This window comes from Malus sylvestris, chromosome 17, assembly GCF_916048215.2.
Source record: "Malus sylvestris chromosome 17, drMalSylv7.2, whole genome shotgun sequence".
NCBI lineage: Eukaryota > Viridiplantae > Streptophyta > Magnoliopsida > Rosales > Rosaceae > Malus > Malus sylvestris.
In genome coordinates, this window is record NC_062276.1 from 4408449 (window position 1) to 4429225 (window position 20777).

Genomic DNA, 20777 nt, shown 5'->3' on the forward strand with positions numbered 1-20777 from the left:
GAGGGTTTAAATCCAAAAAAAGCAAACCGACCATTTAATATTCATATATCGTGTTGTACAAGGTACAAAGCCCGTCCTTTCTTTATGCAATAAAAGGGAAAAGATAAAAGCATTTTGAGATGTTCTGCAACATGCATTTTCTCATTTGCTAATATTCTAGAACATGCACCTCTCATCAACTCTCTCTCTTTATATTACTTGTAGTACAAGAAAAAAGTGCCTCTTCCCGTTTATATTGATCTACGTAGGATGATGGACCCTTGGGTAGAATGACATGATTATCCCCTCCAACAAGAATATTACATGATTATCCCTCTTATATACCAATCCCAAATGCAGCTTCATAGACCAGACCATGTGATTTTATTTGTGCAAAGTATCCCAAAAAAAAAAAAGGAAATAACGTTTCAGGCTATTCGTCGATTTTATGACATGGCGGTTCTTGATTTTAATTTTTTTTATTTCTTGTTTGTTTTTTATTACAAATGATATTATTATTCTATACTAGACTAATGAGAATAATAGTGTGAATTCGAAATGCGATGAATTTAAGAGAAATTTTCTAAGGAAAACTAATGAAAAGGGCTTGAAAACTTTGAGTTTTAATGATAAGGACAAAATAAAGGGTAAAGTGAATAGTATCAGGATTGACTTTTTAGTGTAAAAATGTGGTTTTTCGTTAAAGTGAACAGTACCGGGTGCTTTTCGTTAAAGTTCCCAATTTTCTAATCAGTCATTCTCAACTTGCTTTGTTATTAGTTATTAGTTAATCTTAGAGTGTTTTTTTTTATAGTTTATTAAAATGAAAATAAAAAACAACCTATAGTCTACATAGAACTTCGGTCCCTTGTTGTGGTCTGTCGAGATTTGCTATTAAGATCTTGGCAATGTGAACTTGGGCATGTCTACAATGAAAAGAATTTTATAGCAGATAGTTTAGCAACCTATTGTTAGAATATTGCCAGATGGCATATAAGGATGATGACATCTGTACAAGATTGTTAGTAGTTAGTTACTTTCAATCCTTGTCTCGGTACCGTCCAAAATACAAGCCCAAAAGTCCTCCTTGTTTACGACCAACATTAAAAAAGTTCAAGAAGGTTCGTTGTTCTCATCAGTGTTCCGAATTTTCGTCGTATCAGCCACTGAAGCGTGAGGATCTTGATCATGGTAACAAGTGTCATCCTGTTCTGTCTCCAAAAAAAGTGAAGCTCATGATATGATTCAAGGATTTCTTAAAGATGAAACTTTGGAATTTGGGTGCAAGAAAATCTGGGTTACTGAAATTGGAGAAGAAATCTACCCGTTCAGGTCGAAACCAGCCACTATTCTTGAAATTGATTGTAAGAATGGCAAATCCCAAGTTTTCATTTTGGAAATTCATGTTTCTAATGTTGAGTTCAAGAGAGCTAAATTGCCTGGTTCGCGTGCACTCTACCTGTTCGACAAAATGTCGAACTCAGGTTACATTCTTGATATTAAGCTGGGCTACCATATGAGCATTCGTGATAAAGGTGGTACCAATTTTCTCTTCAGTTTTGAGTCAATAGATTTACTGGCAAGCTGCAAGGACTCAGGTTTTTGTGTTGTTATTGATTGTTCCATGGGCTACTACTGCAAGGGAATTCGTGACAAGGGTGGAACAATTAGTCAAAGGCTCTTCAATTCGAAGTCCAAGAATCAAGATTGTGTTCTGGGTTCTGATTGTTCCAAGGTGGTCAAATGTGAGGTGAGTTTTGATTCTTCCATGATCATTGATTGGGAGTATGCTGGTAATTTGGAATTGCAACATTTAGAAGCTTGTATGGACAAGAACCGAAAAAATGAAAGAAAGTTCACTCTCTCCAGATTTGGAATTGGTTGCTGTGTTGTTTGCTGTGTTGTTCTCGATCGTGACTACTGCAAGGGCATTCGGGATAAGGGCGGTGGCTCAAAATTCAGGTATATGGTTACTCTGAATATTCATTTTTCTTGTATGAATGCATCTGGAGATTCTATTGAATGTAGCCAAGATGGAATATTTAGGGTTATACTGTTGGTTGCATATTCTACTTGCATAGTTGTAGGTGGAGAGTTTTATAGTTCAAATATTGAGTTGGGTAGGGCAGGGAAGAAGAAATCCCCAAATGTTAGGGAGGATTATCTAGTTCATAGATTTTACAGGCAGAAGAAACTAACATTTGAGAGTAATGTTCATGGATCTTTTGGTTTGCAAGATACTAGTCATGTACTTGAGGGTGGGAAAGACATCAACAATACAACTTTCATGTCTGGTTTATTAACTGGTGGAAGAATTATGACAATGAGAGATGCTGCTATTCTTTACCATCTTAGTAAAAATGATGCTGAGCAGAGGAAGTTGGATGTAGCTTTCATTGGTGCAAAGTACATGCTAAAGCTGGAAAATGGGTGTAGTGTTTCAGTGGCAAATGATTTGATCATACAAGTTGGAGACTCCAACTTTTACTTGCACAAGCTTCCGATGGTCATGAGAAGGGGTTACTTGAATCGACTAGTATTCCAGAGAATTAATGTAGGGAGAGATGCCAGCCCCAGAATCCATCTAGACAATCTTCCACGCGGAGCAAAAGTTTTCGAATCTGTAGTCAAGTTTTGTTATGGCAACATAGCTCCGCTGTATTGCGCTACACATTTCTTGGAAATGAGTGATGATTTCAAACAAGGAAATCTAATTTCCAAAACCGAGACCTTTTTGAGTTTTTTGATTTTTCCTTCTTGGAAAGACACCTTCCGGATTTTGAGAAGTTGTGAATCGATTTCTTTGTGCGCTAAAGAGTTGAAAATCTCCAAACGGAGCATGGAAGCCATTGCTTGGAAGGCTCGTACAAACCTTAATGCATGTAGTTCTGAAACTGATGAAATACAATGCTTCAATGTTCTGCCAAACAATGCAGAGAACTCAAGGCTTCAAGGTGCATCTGATATTTGGTGGTTTGAAGATGTCTCGTTCCTTCGAATAAATCATTTCATCGAAGTGATCCAAGCCTTAAATTGGAAAGGATCATGTATAGCCCATTGGACTGCAAAATGGCTCTCGCGAGTCACCTCAAGACTTGAAAGAATGTCCCTGAAGCATATGACACATCAGTTTCTAGGAGTTACAACCGAGTGCTTGGTTAAGGATGTAGTAGATGGGGCTATTTGTTCGAAATTGTAAATCTTACTTTGTAAGATTGGTCTTAAGGTGGGGTATTGTTAGGATACTGCCAGATGGCATATTAGGATGATGACATCTGTACAAGGTTGTTAGTAGTTAGTTACTTGTTAACAGATTGTAGAGATAGAAAGGCAGTTAATGAAATATTGATTGTTTGTATTGTTGTTATGTTATCACATCTCTGTGCAATTGTGGAAGACGTGGAGTAGGGTTCTAACACCTATAGTCTTGATTTAGATTTGGTCATTTTTATTTTGATACTCCTCCTTGCTCAGTTAGTTTTATTTGTGAGGATCGACTTGGGATGTTCAGGTTTAGATTTATTATTGAGTAGGTTTGTTTGGGCTCTTACTTTTAGCCCTGTTGTTCAACCAAAAAAAAAAAAAAAAAAACCCAAACAATTCTTTTGTAATTTCATTTCTACATGTTGGAATAGAGGGTCAATATATTAACTTTTGCATCCATTATGCAAATGGGAAGAGACGCTTTTTTTTTTTTTGGTACTACAAGTAATATAAAGACAGAGTTGAAAAGAAAGTGTGTGTTACATGGTATCAGCAAAATTTATTTGATCAATAACTTGGACCTGTAATTTGAAAACAAAGATAGTAAGTTATGGTGTACTGTTTCTCCTTTACTTTACAATCTCTTGTGACGCAATGAAGAGGCGTGTAGATGCAACATTCTCTGTATGAGTTTAGATTTTCAACAAACTAAGACGCGGGTGGTGCACGTGAATGAAAGAGTTTCGGAGAAGAAAGGATGCAAAAATCAATGTTAAATACCAGCCTTCTTCCTAGCCTTGTGGTTAAGCGCACCAGCATGGATAGCCATGGTTCTAGGTTCGCAGGCTACTGCAGTTTATGTTACACTTTCTCAGTTGTAAACTTATTTTGATTAATCTTACAAGTTCACTCAGAATACCGGAAACCAAATTAAGGATGACTCAACCTGGCATAACTTGTGTACAATTACAGCTCCACGGATTAAAAAAATCCAGGGAAGATCCATGCATGTTAGCTCTACTGCGATCCACTTCTGTATCTCTATGGAAAGGACCGCTCTCCATGTTTAGGTTTGAGTAACAGGAGAATTATCAATCGGATATCTTTGTCGTGGTGGACGCCTTGTCGTCTTACCCCAACAGGTTAAGTTTCTCTCCTCAGGTCCCTGCAGCACCTCGCATTTTGGTTGCTCAATCTGGGGCTGGCTAACTTCAGCCACATTAGTAGACAGAGCAGGAGTTCCCATACGCTTCCTCCCCCTTCCCCTACCACCCTTACCGAAATTTCTATGTGACAAACTTGACTGCCAACTCCCACCAGATTCCCTAATCAACCCTTCAATTATTTGAAGATCATCATGTTAAACTAATGTATACACATCCAAGATCATAGTTAAGTCACAGCAATCACAATCAAATAAAGCACAACCATTCACATATAAAACTTTGCATTGATACTAACCTAATGCACCTCCATTCGAAATTGACATGGTTGTTACGGTTTGATTTCTGTGTGCTTGGGCTTTTCTCTTCTGCTTTAACCAAGAATAGGACTTAGTTCTTTCTAAGCGTGTATCTGTGAGAGCAGAGATCACATCATATATATAAGCATCTATCTCTCCTAATCCAATAAGGATTCCCTATTAAAATCCTTGCAAGAAACAACTCATGTCTCCTAATCCACATCAGTTCATCACTATGATAGACTCCTCTATCAACAAGAACTTACATTCATCTTCCTACAAGGCTTTCTTATACTAATTGGTCCAAATAGCTAATGCCAGTTTACCGAAGACTCATGTTCATATTCTTACATTCTCCCACTTGAACATGAGACACAAAACAAGCACAGCCTTCACCAATTATAAGAAGTGATCACACAGCCTTATTCAAGATTTTATCATCATGACTAATGTCCAATTACATTTCAAAAATAGAAGCCAAGAATCTCAGACTACAACCAAAAGCAGCATTGATTCAAGACTCACATGTAACCCTTCTGAGATAAACCAAGCAATTTTTTCTGTCTATCTCGGACGATTTCAATCCTCAACACATAATGTGCTTCCCCCAGGTCCTTCATGTCAAAGTTTTCACTTAGCATCATTTTGGTAACATGTAATAGTTGGGGACACGAACTAGCTAGAAGAATGTCATCTACATAGAGCACCAAAAAGATAAACTGTGAACCAGAAAACTTAGTGTAAATGCAATCATCCAACTTGTTTTCTTCGAACCCCAGTGAGGACACAATTTGATCAAACTTCAAATACCACTGTCTAGAGGCTTGTTTTAACCTATATATTGACTTATTAAGTTTACAAACCTATTCTCCTTCCCCCTTTCAACAAATCCAGTGGGCTGCTTCATGTAAATGCTATCTTCCAAATCTCTATTAAGAAAAGCTGTTTTCACATCCATTTGGTGAAGCTCCAAGTCAAAATAGGCAACCAAAGACATGATTATTCGCATTGAATCTTTAGAAGAGACTGGAGAAAAGGTGTCATTGTAATCAATCCCTTCTCTTTGTGTAAAACCCTTTGCTACTAACCAGGCCTTATATCTTTCAATACGACCAAGAGCATCTCTTTTGGTTTTATACACCCACTTGCAACCTATAGGCTTGATTTGAGAATTAGACTCCACAAGTGTCCAAACTTTGTTGTTGTACATCGAATCTAACTCATCCTTCATTTCATTCTGCCATAGAACTGATTGAGCACTTTCAATGGCCTGAGTGTATGAGAGAGGGTCCTCAATATCCCCAATGTCGAAATCAGTTTCTTGTAAATAAACATAGTCACTCACTGCTGTCGACTTTCTTATTCTAGTTGACTTCCTGGGTTCAAAATGTGATGCAACTTCAATTGTTGCTGGTTGTTGAGATTCTGTGATGATATCAGAATTTGTTGAGATTGGATCTATCTCCATAGTATTTTTAGTGCCCGAACCCAATTCATCACCAGAATACAATTCTTCATTCGAGTTTTCTATTGCAGGTGACTTTGTTGAAGGAAATAACAAAACTTGATTATAACCTGGTTGTGCAGTGTTACCAGAATCTTGATCCATCTATTCAAAAACAAATTTTTCCCTTGATAGGTCTGAAACATCTTCATCCTCTAAGAAAGCTGCATTATGTGTTTCTTGTATCCGAGTGTGACCTTGAGGGATATAGAACCTGTATCCTTTTGATTTCTCTAGATAGCCTATGAAGTAACATGACTGAGTCCTTGAATCTAGTTTTCTTTCATTAGGATTATAGAACCTAGCTTCTGATTTACAACCCCAGACATGGAAATAAGTGAAGTTTGGGACTCTCCCATGCCATAACTCAAAAGGTGTTGAAGAAACTGCCTTGCTTGGAACTCGGTTTAAAATATAATTGGCTGTTTTTAAAGCTTCTCCCCACAAAAATCCTGGTAATTTTGATCTTGACATCATACTTCTTACCATGCCAATCAGAGTTCTATTCCTTCTATCTGAGACTGCATTTTGTTGAGGTGTGCCCGGTGTTATATATTGAGCTACAATGCCATTTTGCTCCAAATAGAGTGCAAATGGCCCCTTTTGTTGTCCTGATTCAGTGTACCTGCCAAAGTATTCTCCTCCCCTATCTGATCTAACAATTTTAATGACTTTTCCTAACTGTTTTCAACCTCAGTTTTGTAAATAATAAAGCACTTAAGGGCATCAGATTTTTCACTAATAAGAAAAGTGTATCCTAGTCTAGAGAAATCATCTATAAAGTTAACAAAATACTTGTTTCCACATATTGTTTTGACTGGAAAAGGACCACAAATATCAAACCAAAGAAGGGAGTCGTTTTCCGAAGCTTCCAGATTGCGACAAGGGGCATTTTCCTGCATCTTGGGAGCTTGAGATGATGAGATGGCAACTAGAGCGTCGGCTGCAACTCAAATAAGGCCCTCATGAGGTGAGTCAAGAAGTTCCTTACGTCTTTTTCAGTGGAATCTTCCCCATATATACTTGTTTCAACTATCACCGGTGCCTCCAAATCTGTCACAGTTTCTGTCCTCATAACTGAGGAAGCAGCAGTCGTTTCAGTTTCTTCTTCAGGTAAACATCTATTTAAATCTATTTGGTGTCTTGGACCTGAATTGTCATTTGAAAATCCCTTGTGTAGAACCAGACCGTCTGCTTTCGATTGCTCTCTACACGTGCGTCTGCTTTCAATTTCTTTTGAAGATTTCCCATTGCAAAGTGTTACTGCTTCAAGCCAATGCAATCTTCCTTCCCGGCTTTCTTGGTTCCTCAGCTCATTGAGAGAAACTATATTTTGTTCACAAGCTACTCCATGCAGATATTTATTAGGAGGAACATCATTCACATCAATTGTAGGTTTAACATCCACTCCATGACCTAAACTTGAATGGTTCCTTTGGTGGGCAAGGTTCGTTGAGGGGTGACAAGCCTATAATTCATTGGACTCCAACTTAGTGCGGAAGAAAAAACTGCTTTGGTGTGACAATTCGTCTTTCAGACTGGGAGTTGACGGTATTGAATTACAGTCTAGAAGCAATCTGTCCTTGGTAACTTCACGGCTTTGTGGCATCAATGAGTGAAGCCCTATTAGATTGTGTGGAGGTATTAACGGAAGTGCTTACTTGAATTGATGTTAAGTTCTTGCTCAAGCTACTTGGAGGTATTGTCCAATTAGGAGATGACTCGGAAATGGCTGCATCATATTGCGAAGTCATAGCAGATGAACTTATATCGCTTTCAGAGATTTCTATACCAAAAAGTGTCCTCTTTATTCGTTTCTCCATTTTATTCTGATCAGAAGTGAAAAGCTTAGCAGGAGGATCGCAGGATATCCTAGCTTCATTTTCTGACGATCCACATGGCCTATTAAAATCTTGAAGACCAAACTTTCCGCCAGAAGAACTTCTTATTTGCTCTGAAAAAAAGCATATCAATCCGTTAGTCCAAAATGAAGAGAACTGCAACCCTTTGTAAGATTTTCCAATCTTAAGCTTTATTAGCAGTAAAGTAAACGATGGAGGAAACATGATTAACTACTTGTTTGGTGATGTCGGTAAATGGTAAGAAATTCACCAGGGATATATTCATATAGTCTAACTATGAAATAGCTAAGAGAGTTTCTTCTTAAAAATGAACTCTACAGAGACTCCTCGCCCGACCGCCCCCTTCCCTTTTGTAGATATAATGACCAGCGTGCATCTGATAAGAGTCGTATGTGCAGGCAAGAATTTGAAAGCAATGAAACTTGTAATGCGGTGCTTAGATTCTGTATGGAACAATATCCCGGAAGTACATCTTCGACTGCACTTCAGTTCCCATTCCTGCAATTAACCCGATAAGCATTAGGAAAATTCAACTCAGATATAGAGAGAATTCAACTTAACCTCAGTACTGTCAACACAATCAGCAGAACCACATCATCAGATTGCACACTGAAACTCAACGCAACTCACTAGTTTCGAAATCTTTACTCACCAGACAGAGTATATCAGCAAGAACCCGCGAAATGCCTAGCTTTTAACACATAATTTCAAAGTTGCATTTCATTTTCTAGTGATTATCGTTAATCCTAGCTCCACATAAGCACATTTCAACCCAATGTTCCTTTCCCGTCCATGAATTGTATGATTCCTCATCCAGAATCAGATTGCCTTGTATCCCAAAGCGTTCAATTCCTCCAAAACATTGAATTCTTTTTTTAACACGCTATATTCTACAGTAGTTTTCTCTATGAAGGAGAAAGTCCGTACTACAGTTGTAATTACATTTTTACTGTTTTACTGTTTTTTACTCTGGTTGAAATTAGTCCATACTAGTCTAGTATAGAGCAATCTCCGTATCAGCAAACTAACAAGAAGTCTCGGAGTTTTGTTAGTACCAAAACGGATTGTTGTAGAAATAAACGGATTTGAAAAGGGTAAATCGCCAAAATGGTCCTTGAAATTTGCATAACTTATCACTTTGGTCCCTGAGATTCCAAAATGATAAAAGTGGTCCCTGAGATTTTCCACCATCCATCATTTTGGTCCTTCTGTTAAAAACTCCGTTCAGTGTCCTGGAGGAAGTTTGGGCAATTTTCAAAGCTTTGTAACTCAATCGTTTCTTAACCAAATTAGACCCATAATATATCAAAATGAAGATAGGAAAGTGTAGAATAAGATTATACCTATTTCAAAGACCAATGATTGCCAGCGATGGCCAGAAAATAGCCTCAAAGTTGACTGGTCCGAGTGAAAACTTGAAAACTCGCCGGAAACTGGGTAAACTTTAAACGTTCATAATTTTTTCAATACTCAACGAAATCAAGTGATTCAAAAACTAAACTCATACTTCTCGATGAGAAGAAGAGAATGGTACCTTTTTTATGGCTAAATCGCCATGGTTTGGCCGGAAAACGGCTCGAAAGTAGCTGTCTTGGTCTACTTTGGAATCGACCAAACACGAATTAGGGCCTCTAAAGCCAATTAGTGATCCACCATAAGCGAGTATGGCAACGATAAGAGACACCATAGTCGGGTAGTTTGTATCGAACAGAGACTCATTTTTAGCTCCCTCTTTCAGTTGGATGAAGATGCCTAGCATGGTGATGAGGGAAGAGGTATATTTATGCAATACCATTGTAGAACATTCTTCGTCGCTTGTGCTGTTATATATACAGTTAAAGAGAAAATTAAATGGAATTGGAATATCTAGAAATTAATCAAGTCAATATATCAACTGAAATCAACTAAGTACGCAAGCAATAGTAAGTTGTAACATGGTACCTATCTAGCTGCTATTTTTCTTAAATGGTTGTTATAACGAATCGATCTAGACATTCGACGCTCTTAATTGTAAAAAAAAAACAATGCCTACACTTATCAAGAGGTGAGTTCTTGGTGAATTAACCGCTAATCAATCAGTTATTTTCTTCATTTTTAGGTTAGATACGAGGGAATGGAATCTTGGAACCCACCCTCTCTCACTAATTGGGGTAGTATCCCCCCCCCCCCCCCCCCCCCATAACTTAATAAGCTATTTGGGTACGTACAACGCATGAACCAATTTCATTTCCAACACAACATCGTTTATAACAAGTTAAGTGTTGTTTTGGATGCCCACTTCCCCCATGGCCTCATCGCACAATAATATGGATTTATCGTTATTCAATCGGGCTACATCCACTGCGTATATATGACATAAATATGTGCCATGAAATGTGATATCCTAACATTTTCTCCAAATAAAAGTAGAGGAAAAAAAAAGGGGAAGCAGAGTGTACGCTTACCCTTCCAGTTCCGAACGTCGAGGGACGCTAACAGCATTGACCGGGACACGATCCATCTGTGTATATATACTTTCCTTGTAAGCTACCTTCGTATAAAATACTTTCCTTGTATTATCTCATCAGACTTTTCATTATCATTTCATGTCAGATTTCACTTTTCTTTACCAATTGAGGCCCTTATCTACTTTTGTAATATATGTATAATGTATTTATTACTTGACGAGTTCCTTTCAAATAATTTTTTTTTTATTTCAATGATATCAAAATGGAGATGCCAGAGTCTCGAAACTGGCTATAGTGGATGTTGATACCAAAGTATAAGTTTTGAGGTAAAATTGCCACTTATAATTAAAGAAGAGTAACTTACATGAAATGAGTTCACCGTCACGTAACTTCTTGAGTCAGTAAACCGATGAGATGTGTTGAAAAAGAGCACACATGTCATTCTTTTATTGGAACAAAACATCATGGTACCAATAAATATCATTAGTCAATTGAAGGAGAGTTTTTTTTTCTTTTCTCTCAAAGTGTCCCTCTAATTATATAATGATATGTGGTGTTCTATCCTATGTTTTGGGCACAATGAAAAATCTCTCCAAATCAGCACCACTGTCACTTCAACCGGTTTAAGTCTTACATCATCACGTTGTAATTATTATTTTTTATTTTATTTTTGAGACAGAATGAATTTCATCATCAGATCCTTCATTTTGTCAAATTTTGTCATGGACATAACCAACAACTGCAATACAGAGTCTTCTGAGGGTTTGGTAGGACTATGCACAGTTATTGCAAAATATACGGACCAACATGCCGGAGTAAACCACGCAAAATCTTAAATGGGGATAAGCACCAATAGAATCAACGCCAGAGGCTGAATTTGTTCAACAATTCATGTATATATTATTGGAAGCTTGACAGTCGTCAATGCGTAAGCGAATAAATCAGCAATCAACATCACAATGGTGTTGTGGTCTGTGACAAATGGAGACGGAAAATCTCTTGTCGCATGCTTCACCTATAGGAGTACTGCCAGTAGAGAATTGTACCTAACCACCCTCCTCCCTAGCGCAGCTGTATTATAAGCACCACATATGATATGACAATTATGGAAATAAGTGGAATTGTACTAATATTAATGAAGAGGTATTTGTTTATTTGCCCCTGAACTTGTATGCACCTACCAATTTTCTCTTGGACTTTAATTTTAGCCGATTACCCCTTTGAACTTTTATAATTAGCTACTTTCCCTGTTGAACTTTAATTTTAGTCGATTACCTCCTAAACTTTAAAAAACAACCAATTCCCCCGTGGGGTTAGATTTTAAAACTTTCATTCAATTTTTCATCTATCTAATTTTCCATCCTTATTGCCTTCATACAGTTATTATGTTTTGTTTCCGTGATCAAGATGAATGGAAAATTAGATAATTTTTGTTTTAAACTAAAAGCCCGGGGGAAATTGGTTATTTATAAAGTTCAGGGGTAATTGGCTAAAAATAAAGTTCAAGGGGTAAGTTGGCTAATTGTAAAAGTTCAATGAGGTAATCGGCTAAAATTAAAGTTTAGGAGGAAATTGATAACTCCATACAAATTTAGGGGGCAAATGTACAAATATGCCTATTAATGAATAAGAGGTTCCTAATTTTCAATTTCTTCCATATTTAGTTAACGACACATGTCATCAACCGTTAAATATCTACCCAAAACCTACTAGCTAATTAGGAATATGAGCTGATCTAAGACCCCCTTTTTTCGGTCTTCTTCATTCGTCATTTCTTTCGTAAATCTATATATTTGTTCTCTATTTATTGTTCACAAATAATAAAAACGTAACAGTAATCATATGGGTACTAATCCAATTCCATAAAAGCCCATCTAATCAAAGTTAAAATGTATTAACGGCCGAGCAAAAGGAAAGCAAAGGAAAATGTATTAACGGTCGTCGGTTGTTCAGGTTAATACTCTGCTTGTTTTTCCAGTTTGGTAAATTGAATTTTCATTTAAACTCTAATCTATTGCCACGTGTATGGCAGAGATGAAATGTACTGTTGATGAAATGTACGTTTTATCCACGTCTTGTTCCGTTGAGTTATAAATGTTTTTACGGATGTACGACATTATCACGAAATCGTGCGCCCATGTATGAAATTGAAAAACGTATAAATTTAAAATTGACAAAAAACTGAGAAAAGAAAGTGTATTGCAATCTTATTGGATTAAGAATGTGATTGTGTAAATCCTATCATACCTTAAAATATATTTATGAGATTCTATCACATCTCTTAGACTAGATATTGTCCTATTAGAGTTGTAATTGTATTGGGGTAAAAAGTTTACCTTCCCTATTGTTATAAATAAAGACACAATGAGTGAAATAACATATTTCGTAATTACACATCTCTCTCCTCGTTGCCACCGCACTCTTATCCAACAATTTTCTATGTTCAAGCCCCTATCTTCAACTTCTTTACGTCAGCAATATTCTATGACTAACCCCCAACTTAAGCAAGTTGCTTTTAAAACAAGTCTTGATTGGTTCATTTAAAATGTCTACGAAATGACTACGCCTTCAAGTACCTCAAAACGTTGTATGAAAATGCAATTGCATCAGTTGTTTATACATTTAGCAAAATTGAAATACTATCTGAACATGATCATCCAACATTTCACAACGGAACCCGAAAAACAAATTAATGAGCTTCCTCAAGTAACTTCTACCACGGTTTAGGTTTGGGGTAATTTTTTTACTCGTTAATTTTTTTTCCTTATTTTGTTGAGTTGGACTCTATTGAACTCAGCATATGAATAGTTAAGTAATGAAATCCTAATTGATTAGCTCTTTCATGCACGACTGCATTTTGTGCTCCGTTTTGCTGTTTCATTTCTTGTGCTGCTTTTTCTTGCTAGCTCCATGTGGAGTATATTACTATGCAACTTTTTTGAGTTAAATAGATAGTGTTAAAGTATTGCTATGTAAATTTATATGAATTGATTTTAGTATTGTCTACCGTTTTAATCAGGGAAAGTCACTCTCTTTGTTTGCCAAAAAAGAAAAGAAAATTCTAATCTAATTTTCAAATCCTTGGCCAACTTGTGGTCAACATTACTGATCAACGAAGAGCTCTTTCAATCAGGCATTAGAAAGTGAACCAATAAATTTAACTAGATTGGTTAAAAGTGAACCAACATGTGGATGGTAATGCCAAATTGGAGATGACGGTGTCCATGTTTTGTCGAATGAGGAGATAAGAGTAGAGGGAGGGCAGAGAGGAACGGAGTCTGGGTTTTGAGTGAAGGGGAAAAGCAGTGTCTGTATCACACTTGGCGTGGGAGGTTATTGGCCACGAAACGATATACAAAAGGTTGTCATGCCATCCACTGTGGAAGGGAGGGAAAAAACATTTTTGTGCTAAATTCTATCACCTACGTCCCATTTCACTTTCATATCTTTTCAATTAAAAACGGGTTTAGTATCTCTTCTTTGGTGGGACAATTTTAAACTTTGGTCATTGGATCACATGGTTGTGAAATTTCTTTGATACGGTTGATATTTCCGTAGAAATATAAAAAATAAAAAAAATCAGGAAAACTAGTCAACGAAATTGTAGTTGTTGGTTTGACTTTTACCATTAAAAAGTCAAATGGTTTAGAAATTGAACCAAACTTTTAGTGGTGGTTTTGGTTACATGTGAGCATGGTTCGATTTGTTTCAATTTGACACAAAAAGTACAATGAAACTAATTACCATTTAATAGTTCGGTTTGATTTTTGATCAATACCACCATTGAAATCGAACCAAATAATTGTTAATCGATTTGATTTGGTTGGTTTAAGCCTAGTCCAACACAAATATTAAAAAAGGATTCAACATTCTAAAGTTTTAATCTTTTAAGCATCCACACATCTTTCACATTCCAATTCTATCAAAAGATTCAGTTTTCCGATACATAAATATTTATCAAGTCAAATAAAACTATGTTTCAGTTTAAAAAATCTCAGACTACCAAACGACTTATCTAAACTACATAGTAATAGAACCCTCTTTGTCAACCAAAATAGGGTGAAAAGACTATTTAGTCATCTATCACAACAACAAAATGAAGGGCAATAATGTAATTTTACAAAACCAATATTTTGCTATTTTTTGTTTAAGCCTCACCTACATGTAATTTTAACATCTCTAATTTTCTTTATTTAAAGTTAAACACAAATAGCATCTGACGAAAGTTGATTGTAGGATGTACGATGAACTGCTAGGATGTGGGGATTCCTAGGATCCCCACAAAGTGGATCCGGAGAGGATCATCTTCAAGCATAAATTACATACAAATTTCTATTTGCAAATGGTCATTATGCTTATATTGACACGCCCCGATCCAGAGGATCCAAGTGTGCTGGCCGTCACGTGGGCGTGACGTAACCATAAGCGCAACACGGAAGCAGAATAACAACATAAAACAGCAGAAATTCAAACCAAACTCAAACATAACCACCTACGAACATAACCGGACGAGTTATAAGGTAAAACACATAAGTTCAGAGCATAGGGTAACTGCAGTCAAGTAGGACTAAAATAAAATACATCACCCTCAGGTGAGTCCTACATGTCGAAAGTCTGTCAGAAAGCCGGAAAAGACCTCGAGAGCCACCAACCGCTAAATTAGAACCTGGAGGGGCGCAAAACAAAATGAGTGGGTCAGTAAAACCAAAGATTTTCCAAAACATTTCAATTAAAACATTTCTAACCCTTCATCGTAAAACCTGAATACTTTCCCAGAAAATATATATATATATATATATATATATATATATATATATATATATATATATATATATATATATATAAACCATACGAAATCTCAAAACTTAAATCCCCAAATCTTTAACATTTTTCAAGAAAAACATGCTATGTCATAAATCAAAATATAAATCAGGTGAAATAAGGAATCAATCGGAGACCCTGCAGTTGGTCCTATACGATTAATTCAACAGCTCAATATCCCACTAAGCCGGAGTCACCACAGTGACCTGTACGGCCCTACTTTGCACATCACTCGGAACTACGTAAGGTAGTCTATACGATGAAAGGTGTAATAATACGCTCTAGTGCTTCTCTCATCATATCATCAGCGCGCATATCTAAGGTCACCCACCAGTCGGAACCCCTCTAATGGTCTGTACGACTGGCATGTCGGAACCCTCATATGGTCTGTACGACATCCACCTACTTGGATCAAAGGCAAGCGTGCGGTGTGGTGAATAAAATAAGCACTAACACCTAGGGTGCAGGTTATGAGCTTAAAACATCTTATCAACAATCAATTAAATGAATAAATGAACTCACCTGACTTACTTATGCCTCCACAGCACCATGCAACATGTATGCATCATATATCAATCATATAACTCATATGAAATTCACATTTTTCAAATAATTCTATGCATGGCATTTTTAAAACATATTTTCATATAAATTCATTTTCTGGGAAAAATCAATAGTATAAAGGTAATACGAAAACAAAACTGCCCACTCACTGATAAGTCGACGGGTCGTAACCCCCGTCGCGTCCCTGGATGCGGTCGTCCTCGGGATACGTCTCACCTATATGCGAAACAACTAAAATGACATTATTTAAAGCACATCACCAATGTTTTGTAATAATTTCTCATACGATGCTCAATTTTGACAAATGAATACACCAATGCGATCTACACAACCTCACGAGCATCGCAATATTTTTAAAATAATTTTTTGAAGCCTCACGCGCCCCCACGCGCCAAAATAGGCACGGGTCTACGTGCCCCCCACGCGCGGCCACGTGCGAGTCATGCGGACGGCGTCAGTTGACGCCGTCAGGAATATTCCCGGAATATTCCGTCAGGACTAACAGTTACCGTTACTCCCGTTAGGAATATTCCGTTAAAACTAACGGAATATTCCTCTTTCTTCTCCGACCTACCCTCGCCGGACTCCGGTCACCGGAAAACTGGGAAAATTTTCTAACTAGCTATTCTCACTCATTTTTCGTCCATTTTTCTCGTACTTTACACCAAATTGAAGCCCTAAATGAGTACTATCACGTTGGACTAATTTTAAACACCAAAAAGCACGGGATCATACCTTCCAAAAATCCAAGAAAATCGGCCAAACTCGAACTAGGTGATCCCGATGTCCAATTCTTCCAAACGAAGCACTCCGAGCTTCGTTAGGACCTCACCAAGCTTCCTACAAGCTTCAAATTCCCAAAAACGTAAGAATTTACGTGTGCATGAACAGTGCACCACCACGGGGACTTTGAAATCTAGGGTTTTCGAAGGAAATGTTACCTGAAAATGGTGTAAATGAGTTCGTGGTGTCCTCAGGAGTCCAGTGGTGACCTCAATATCGTCGATCCACCAAGTTTGGACGGGTTTTGGGATCCGTCCGTACCATTTAGAGAGGAAGAGAGAGACTGAGAGTGAGAGATCGTGAGGGAGGAGAGAGAGAGAGAAGACACGGGGAAGGAGAAGGAGAGAGATCCTTTTTGTGGTCCACACTAAACCACACCACATTTCGTCCTAACCATAAGAAAAAAAAAATCAATCTTTCAATATCATCCAACTCACAAAATATTTTTCTATTACCCTTGCATAATATTTGAACCAATAAAATCTCACACCCACGTACCTTAGTAACGCCAAGGGCAATTCCGTCATTTCACATTCCCGTCAACAGTACCTCCGGGACGGGCTGTGACATATATTATGTTGTGACTTAAAATACATATAAGTCTCTAAAAGGTTTTTATCACAAATAGTCCTTGAGATTGACCCATCTCATTAAGATGGTCCATGAAATTGAAAATCGATCAATGTAGTCTCTGAAAATGGGTCTCACACATCAATGTGGTTATTTCGTCACAATTCTGTCAAAAATTATATTATGTGCTGATGTGACACATACAACAAGTCTATTTAAATAGGGAAATTTTATTGGACCTATGTAACATCTTTTTATACCCAACTTACTTTCTATACCCTATTACTTTTCATTCTTAATATGCAAATATATTTGAATATTAAGAATGAAATTAAAATTAAATTTCCAAAAGAATTTGAGTCTTTGAGTTGACCAATCAGATTTGGACAAAAAAACAAAAATAAAATAATAATAAAAAAAAGCAATCAAAAATTTAAATTGTGTGCAAAAATACAAATAAAAATTTAATACAAAAATGGCTGCACTTTTCAATTTTCTCTCTCATATCTGTTTTTGTTTTTTTTGTTTTGTTTTTGTTTTTGTCAAATCTCTCTCATATTTGTTAGAACCAGGATAGAGCATTCCCTAGGGATCCCGCAATTATGTCCGTTCATCGTGTATCGTGCGGTCAGAAATCATTTAAAATTTAAATTTTAAAATTCAAATATAAATAATACCTAACGAAAACTGACCGCACGATATAAAATGAACGGACAAGATTGCGGAATCCCTAGGATCCTTAGGGAAATGCTCAGAAGAGAATCTGGTTCTATTTGTTAAGTCTGAAGCAAAAGACATTGGAGCCACGCTCCTTGCAACGCAGGTGGAAAAGACACACGACCACCTCAGACATCAAACGTCACGGTTGCGTTACGTGGCGGAACAAACTCCGAGGCAGATCGAATGATTCTACGGAATCAGCCACTTTCGGAAACTGTTGGGTTGTTTGCTTCAGTGAACCCAGTTGTCTCCATCTTTTTAAGTACTTTCTGAATATAAATATATTTGCACCCAAAAAGCATGGAAGGTGGAGAGAATCTTGACAAAACCAAATTAATATAATTAAAAAACAGATCTTGCCTACGAGTGTCGTTCTCTCGGTAACTTGGTCTAATCGAAGATGTATAATCATCTGACGAAGAATTTAATATAAAAAAATGAGATTAAAAATTAAAAATATATTATTTAAGTTTTTTTAACTAAAATAGTCTTTAAAATTGTCAGAATTCTTTACTTTAGTCTGTGAAATTTAAAATCGATAGAAGTAGTCTATTAGATTGTCCACCGTCAATATTTTTTTTTGTCAAATTGTTCACCGTCAATCATTTTGATCATTCCGTGCAAAATCTCACTTAAATTAAAAGATCAAAATAATTGACGATGGACAATCTCATACTACTCTTATTAATTTTAAATCTATGTCAATCTCAAAAATCAGTTTAGATAAAAAGCTTAATGAAGATTTCTTCCATTTATATCAAATACAAAAATGAATAATCATGTATTCGTCGAGTGATTGAGAGAATATATTTCTTTATCTCACATTTCCTCAAAAACCCAAAAAAAAAAAGTAATATTAAATGTGGGAAAAAAATCATTGGAGCAAAAGCCATAGAAGAAGAAAGAGAGTGAGGGGCATAATATTAGAATAAATGTGCAGACCACAAGTTGACAAATTATAGTCACTGTTGTTTTTGAACAAGTCATTTGTTGTTGTTGGTTTCTGGGTTCTCTGAGTGTGGGGGAATTAAAAAAGGAAAGATCTTTCTGTGTTTGGGATATGGGAAATTGAAAAGGAAACCTCTTTCTCTGATTTGCTCTGTGACAGTAATCCCAGTTTTGTTTTTTTTTTTTTTCTTTTTTTCTGATTGTTTAATGTTAGTTCAGAACAGAAGTACCTACTTTGGTTGCTGCTGTTTTGTATTGCGGCTGTGAGGTTTGATGGAGTTGGATTGCTTTGTGGGTCGTCGGAAATTTTGGTGAATTTGTAGGGCAATCCTGAGAAAGCCTTGTGGAAGATTATTAACCATATGAGGTAATTTTCAATTCTCAATTTTCTGTTGTAATTTTCAATTTTTTAATTTAGTCTGCAGATTAATTTGTAATTTAGTTATCTGTAATCTGTTACTTTTATAAATTTCTTTGTATATTTGACTCTATATATAATTATATATGTATGTATGTATGTAGAGTTTAGTTTTATATCTTTGGTTCTGCTGTTTTTGAATCTAGGCTTAGATTTTGGACTCTGTTTATTTCTTAATCCGTAAGATGAACAGTCATAGCTCAAGTTTCGAATGGTAACTTGGAGTTGCTTGTATCTTAAGATAGTAAATTCTTTCCTTTCGAGAAAATTCGGCCGTGTTTTTTGACGAGAATCTTGGATGGATCATGGACAGGAAAGGAACATTGGGTTGAAATGTGCTAATGTGCAGCTAGGATTAATGATAATCACTAGAAAAAGAAATGCAACTTTGAAATTATGTGGTAAAAGCTAGGCATTTCGCGGGTTCTTGCTGATTTACTCTATCTGGTGACTAAAGATTTCGGAACTAGTGAGTTGCGTCGAGTTTCAGTTTGCAATCTGATGATGTGGTTCTGCTGATTGTTTTGACAGTACTGAGGTTAAGTTGAATTGTCACTATATCTAAGATGAATTTTGCTAATGCTTATCGGGTTAATTGCAGGAATGGGAGAAGGGAGAGGAGGGCAAATAGAAAAAGCATTATGGGTGAGGACCAATCGGGAGAAGGGAGACGGCTTGCAAGTCCTGCTCTGAAGCTCTACAAGTATAAACAGAGACGGCTTTCTGATCCACAATTTGCATTTCAAGCGACTCACACTGTCCAGAGCTCCTTCCATTGTTCTACCGTTGTGTGCTCAATAAAGTAAGTGCTGTTTTTTTTTTTTTTTTGTGCTTTCATTTTGTGAGTTCACCTCTCCCAGACACTGCGTAAAGGGGGAGCCTTGTGCACTGGTACGACTTTTTTTTTTCATTTTGTGAGTAGCTCAAAACTAACCGGCTTTTTTTGCTCGCATTGACCACCGGACTGGTTACGGTAGCATTTGAATATCTGCCTGCCATCTTATGTACTGTCTTAAGCTTGACAGCCGCTCTTGACCATATTCTTCGTCTCTAATTTCTGTTTTGGAGTTCTCTTTCGCTGGGAATAAAAAAGAAAAAGAAAACAGAGCTCTTGTTTTTCGGAAAGAGAAAACAGAGCTCTTGCGTCTGTGTGAAGGTGTGACGAGTTTTCGATCCGACGATCTGGATTTTGTGTTTGTTTTCCTCTGTACAGAAGTGTCATATATACACAGATGGATCGTGTCCCGGTTGCTGTTAGCGTCCCTCGACGTTCGGAACTAGAAGGGTAAGCGTACACTCTGCTTCCCTTTTTTTTTCCTCGCCTTTTATTTGGAGAAAATGTTAGGATTTCACATTTAATGGCACATATTTATGTCATATATACGCAGTGGATGTAGCCCGACTTGATTGAATAACGATAAATCCATATTATTGTGCGAAGAGGCCATGGGGGAAGTGGGCATCCAAAACAAATAGCTTATTTTGTTCATGCGTT

At 36.8% G+C, this 20777-nt stretch overlaps 1 protein-coding gene and 2 long non-coding RNA genes across 4 annotated transcripts; 2 read left to right on the forward strand and 1 right to left on the reverse strand.

Annotated features, from left to right (window-relative positions):
* The first annotated feature begins 1022 nt into the window (after positions 1-1022).
* Positions 1023-3339, forward strand: LOC126610204 (uncharacterized). Its single transcript, XM_050278196.1, has one exon. The coding sequence runs from the start codon at positions 1220-1222 to the stop codon at positions 3176-3178; it is 1959 nt and encodes a 652-aa protein (XP_050134153.1). The 5' UTR covers positions 1023-1219; the 3' UTR covers positions 3179-3339.
* An 11576-nt stretch (positions 3340-14915) lies between these two features.
* Positions 14916-16978, reverse strand: LOC126610210 (uncharacterized). 2 transcript variants are annotated; one of them, XR_007618426.1, is made up of 4 exons: positions 16785-16978; positions 16579-16690; positions 15993-16059; positions 14916-15124 (listed from the first exon to the last, which is right to left on the reverse strand). It is a non-coding gene; the product is annotated as an uncharacterized LOC126610210 (long non-coding RNA). The 2 variants fall into 2 exon arrangements; XR_007618427.1 differs by having other exon boundaries at positions 15993-16074.
* Positions 16979-19009: 2031 nt separating this feature from the next.
* LOC126610209 (uncharacterized) lies at positions 19010-20029 on the forward strand. Its single transcript, XR_007618425.1, has 3 exons — positions 19010-19231; positions 19596-19751; positions 19884-20029. It is a non-coding gene; the product is annotated as an uncharacterized LOC126610209 (long non-coding RNA).
* The last annotated feature ends 748 nt before the right edge of the window (positions 20030-20777 follow it).

Bases quoted from the DNA above. Each gene is read 5' to 3' on its own strand.
- LOC126610204 (XM_050278196.1), top strand. From the start codon at position 1,220: ATGATTCAAGGATTTCTTAAAGATGAAACTTTGGAATTTGGGTGCAAG.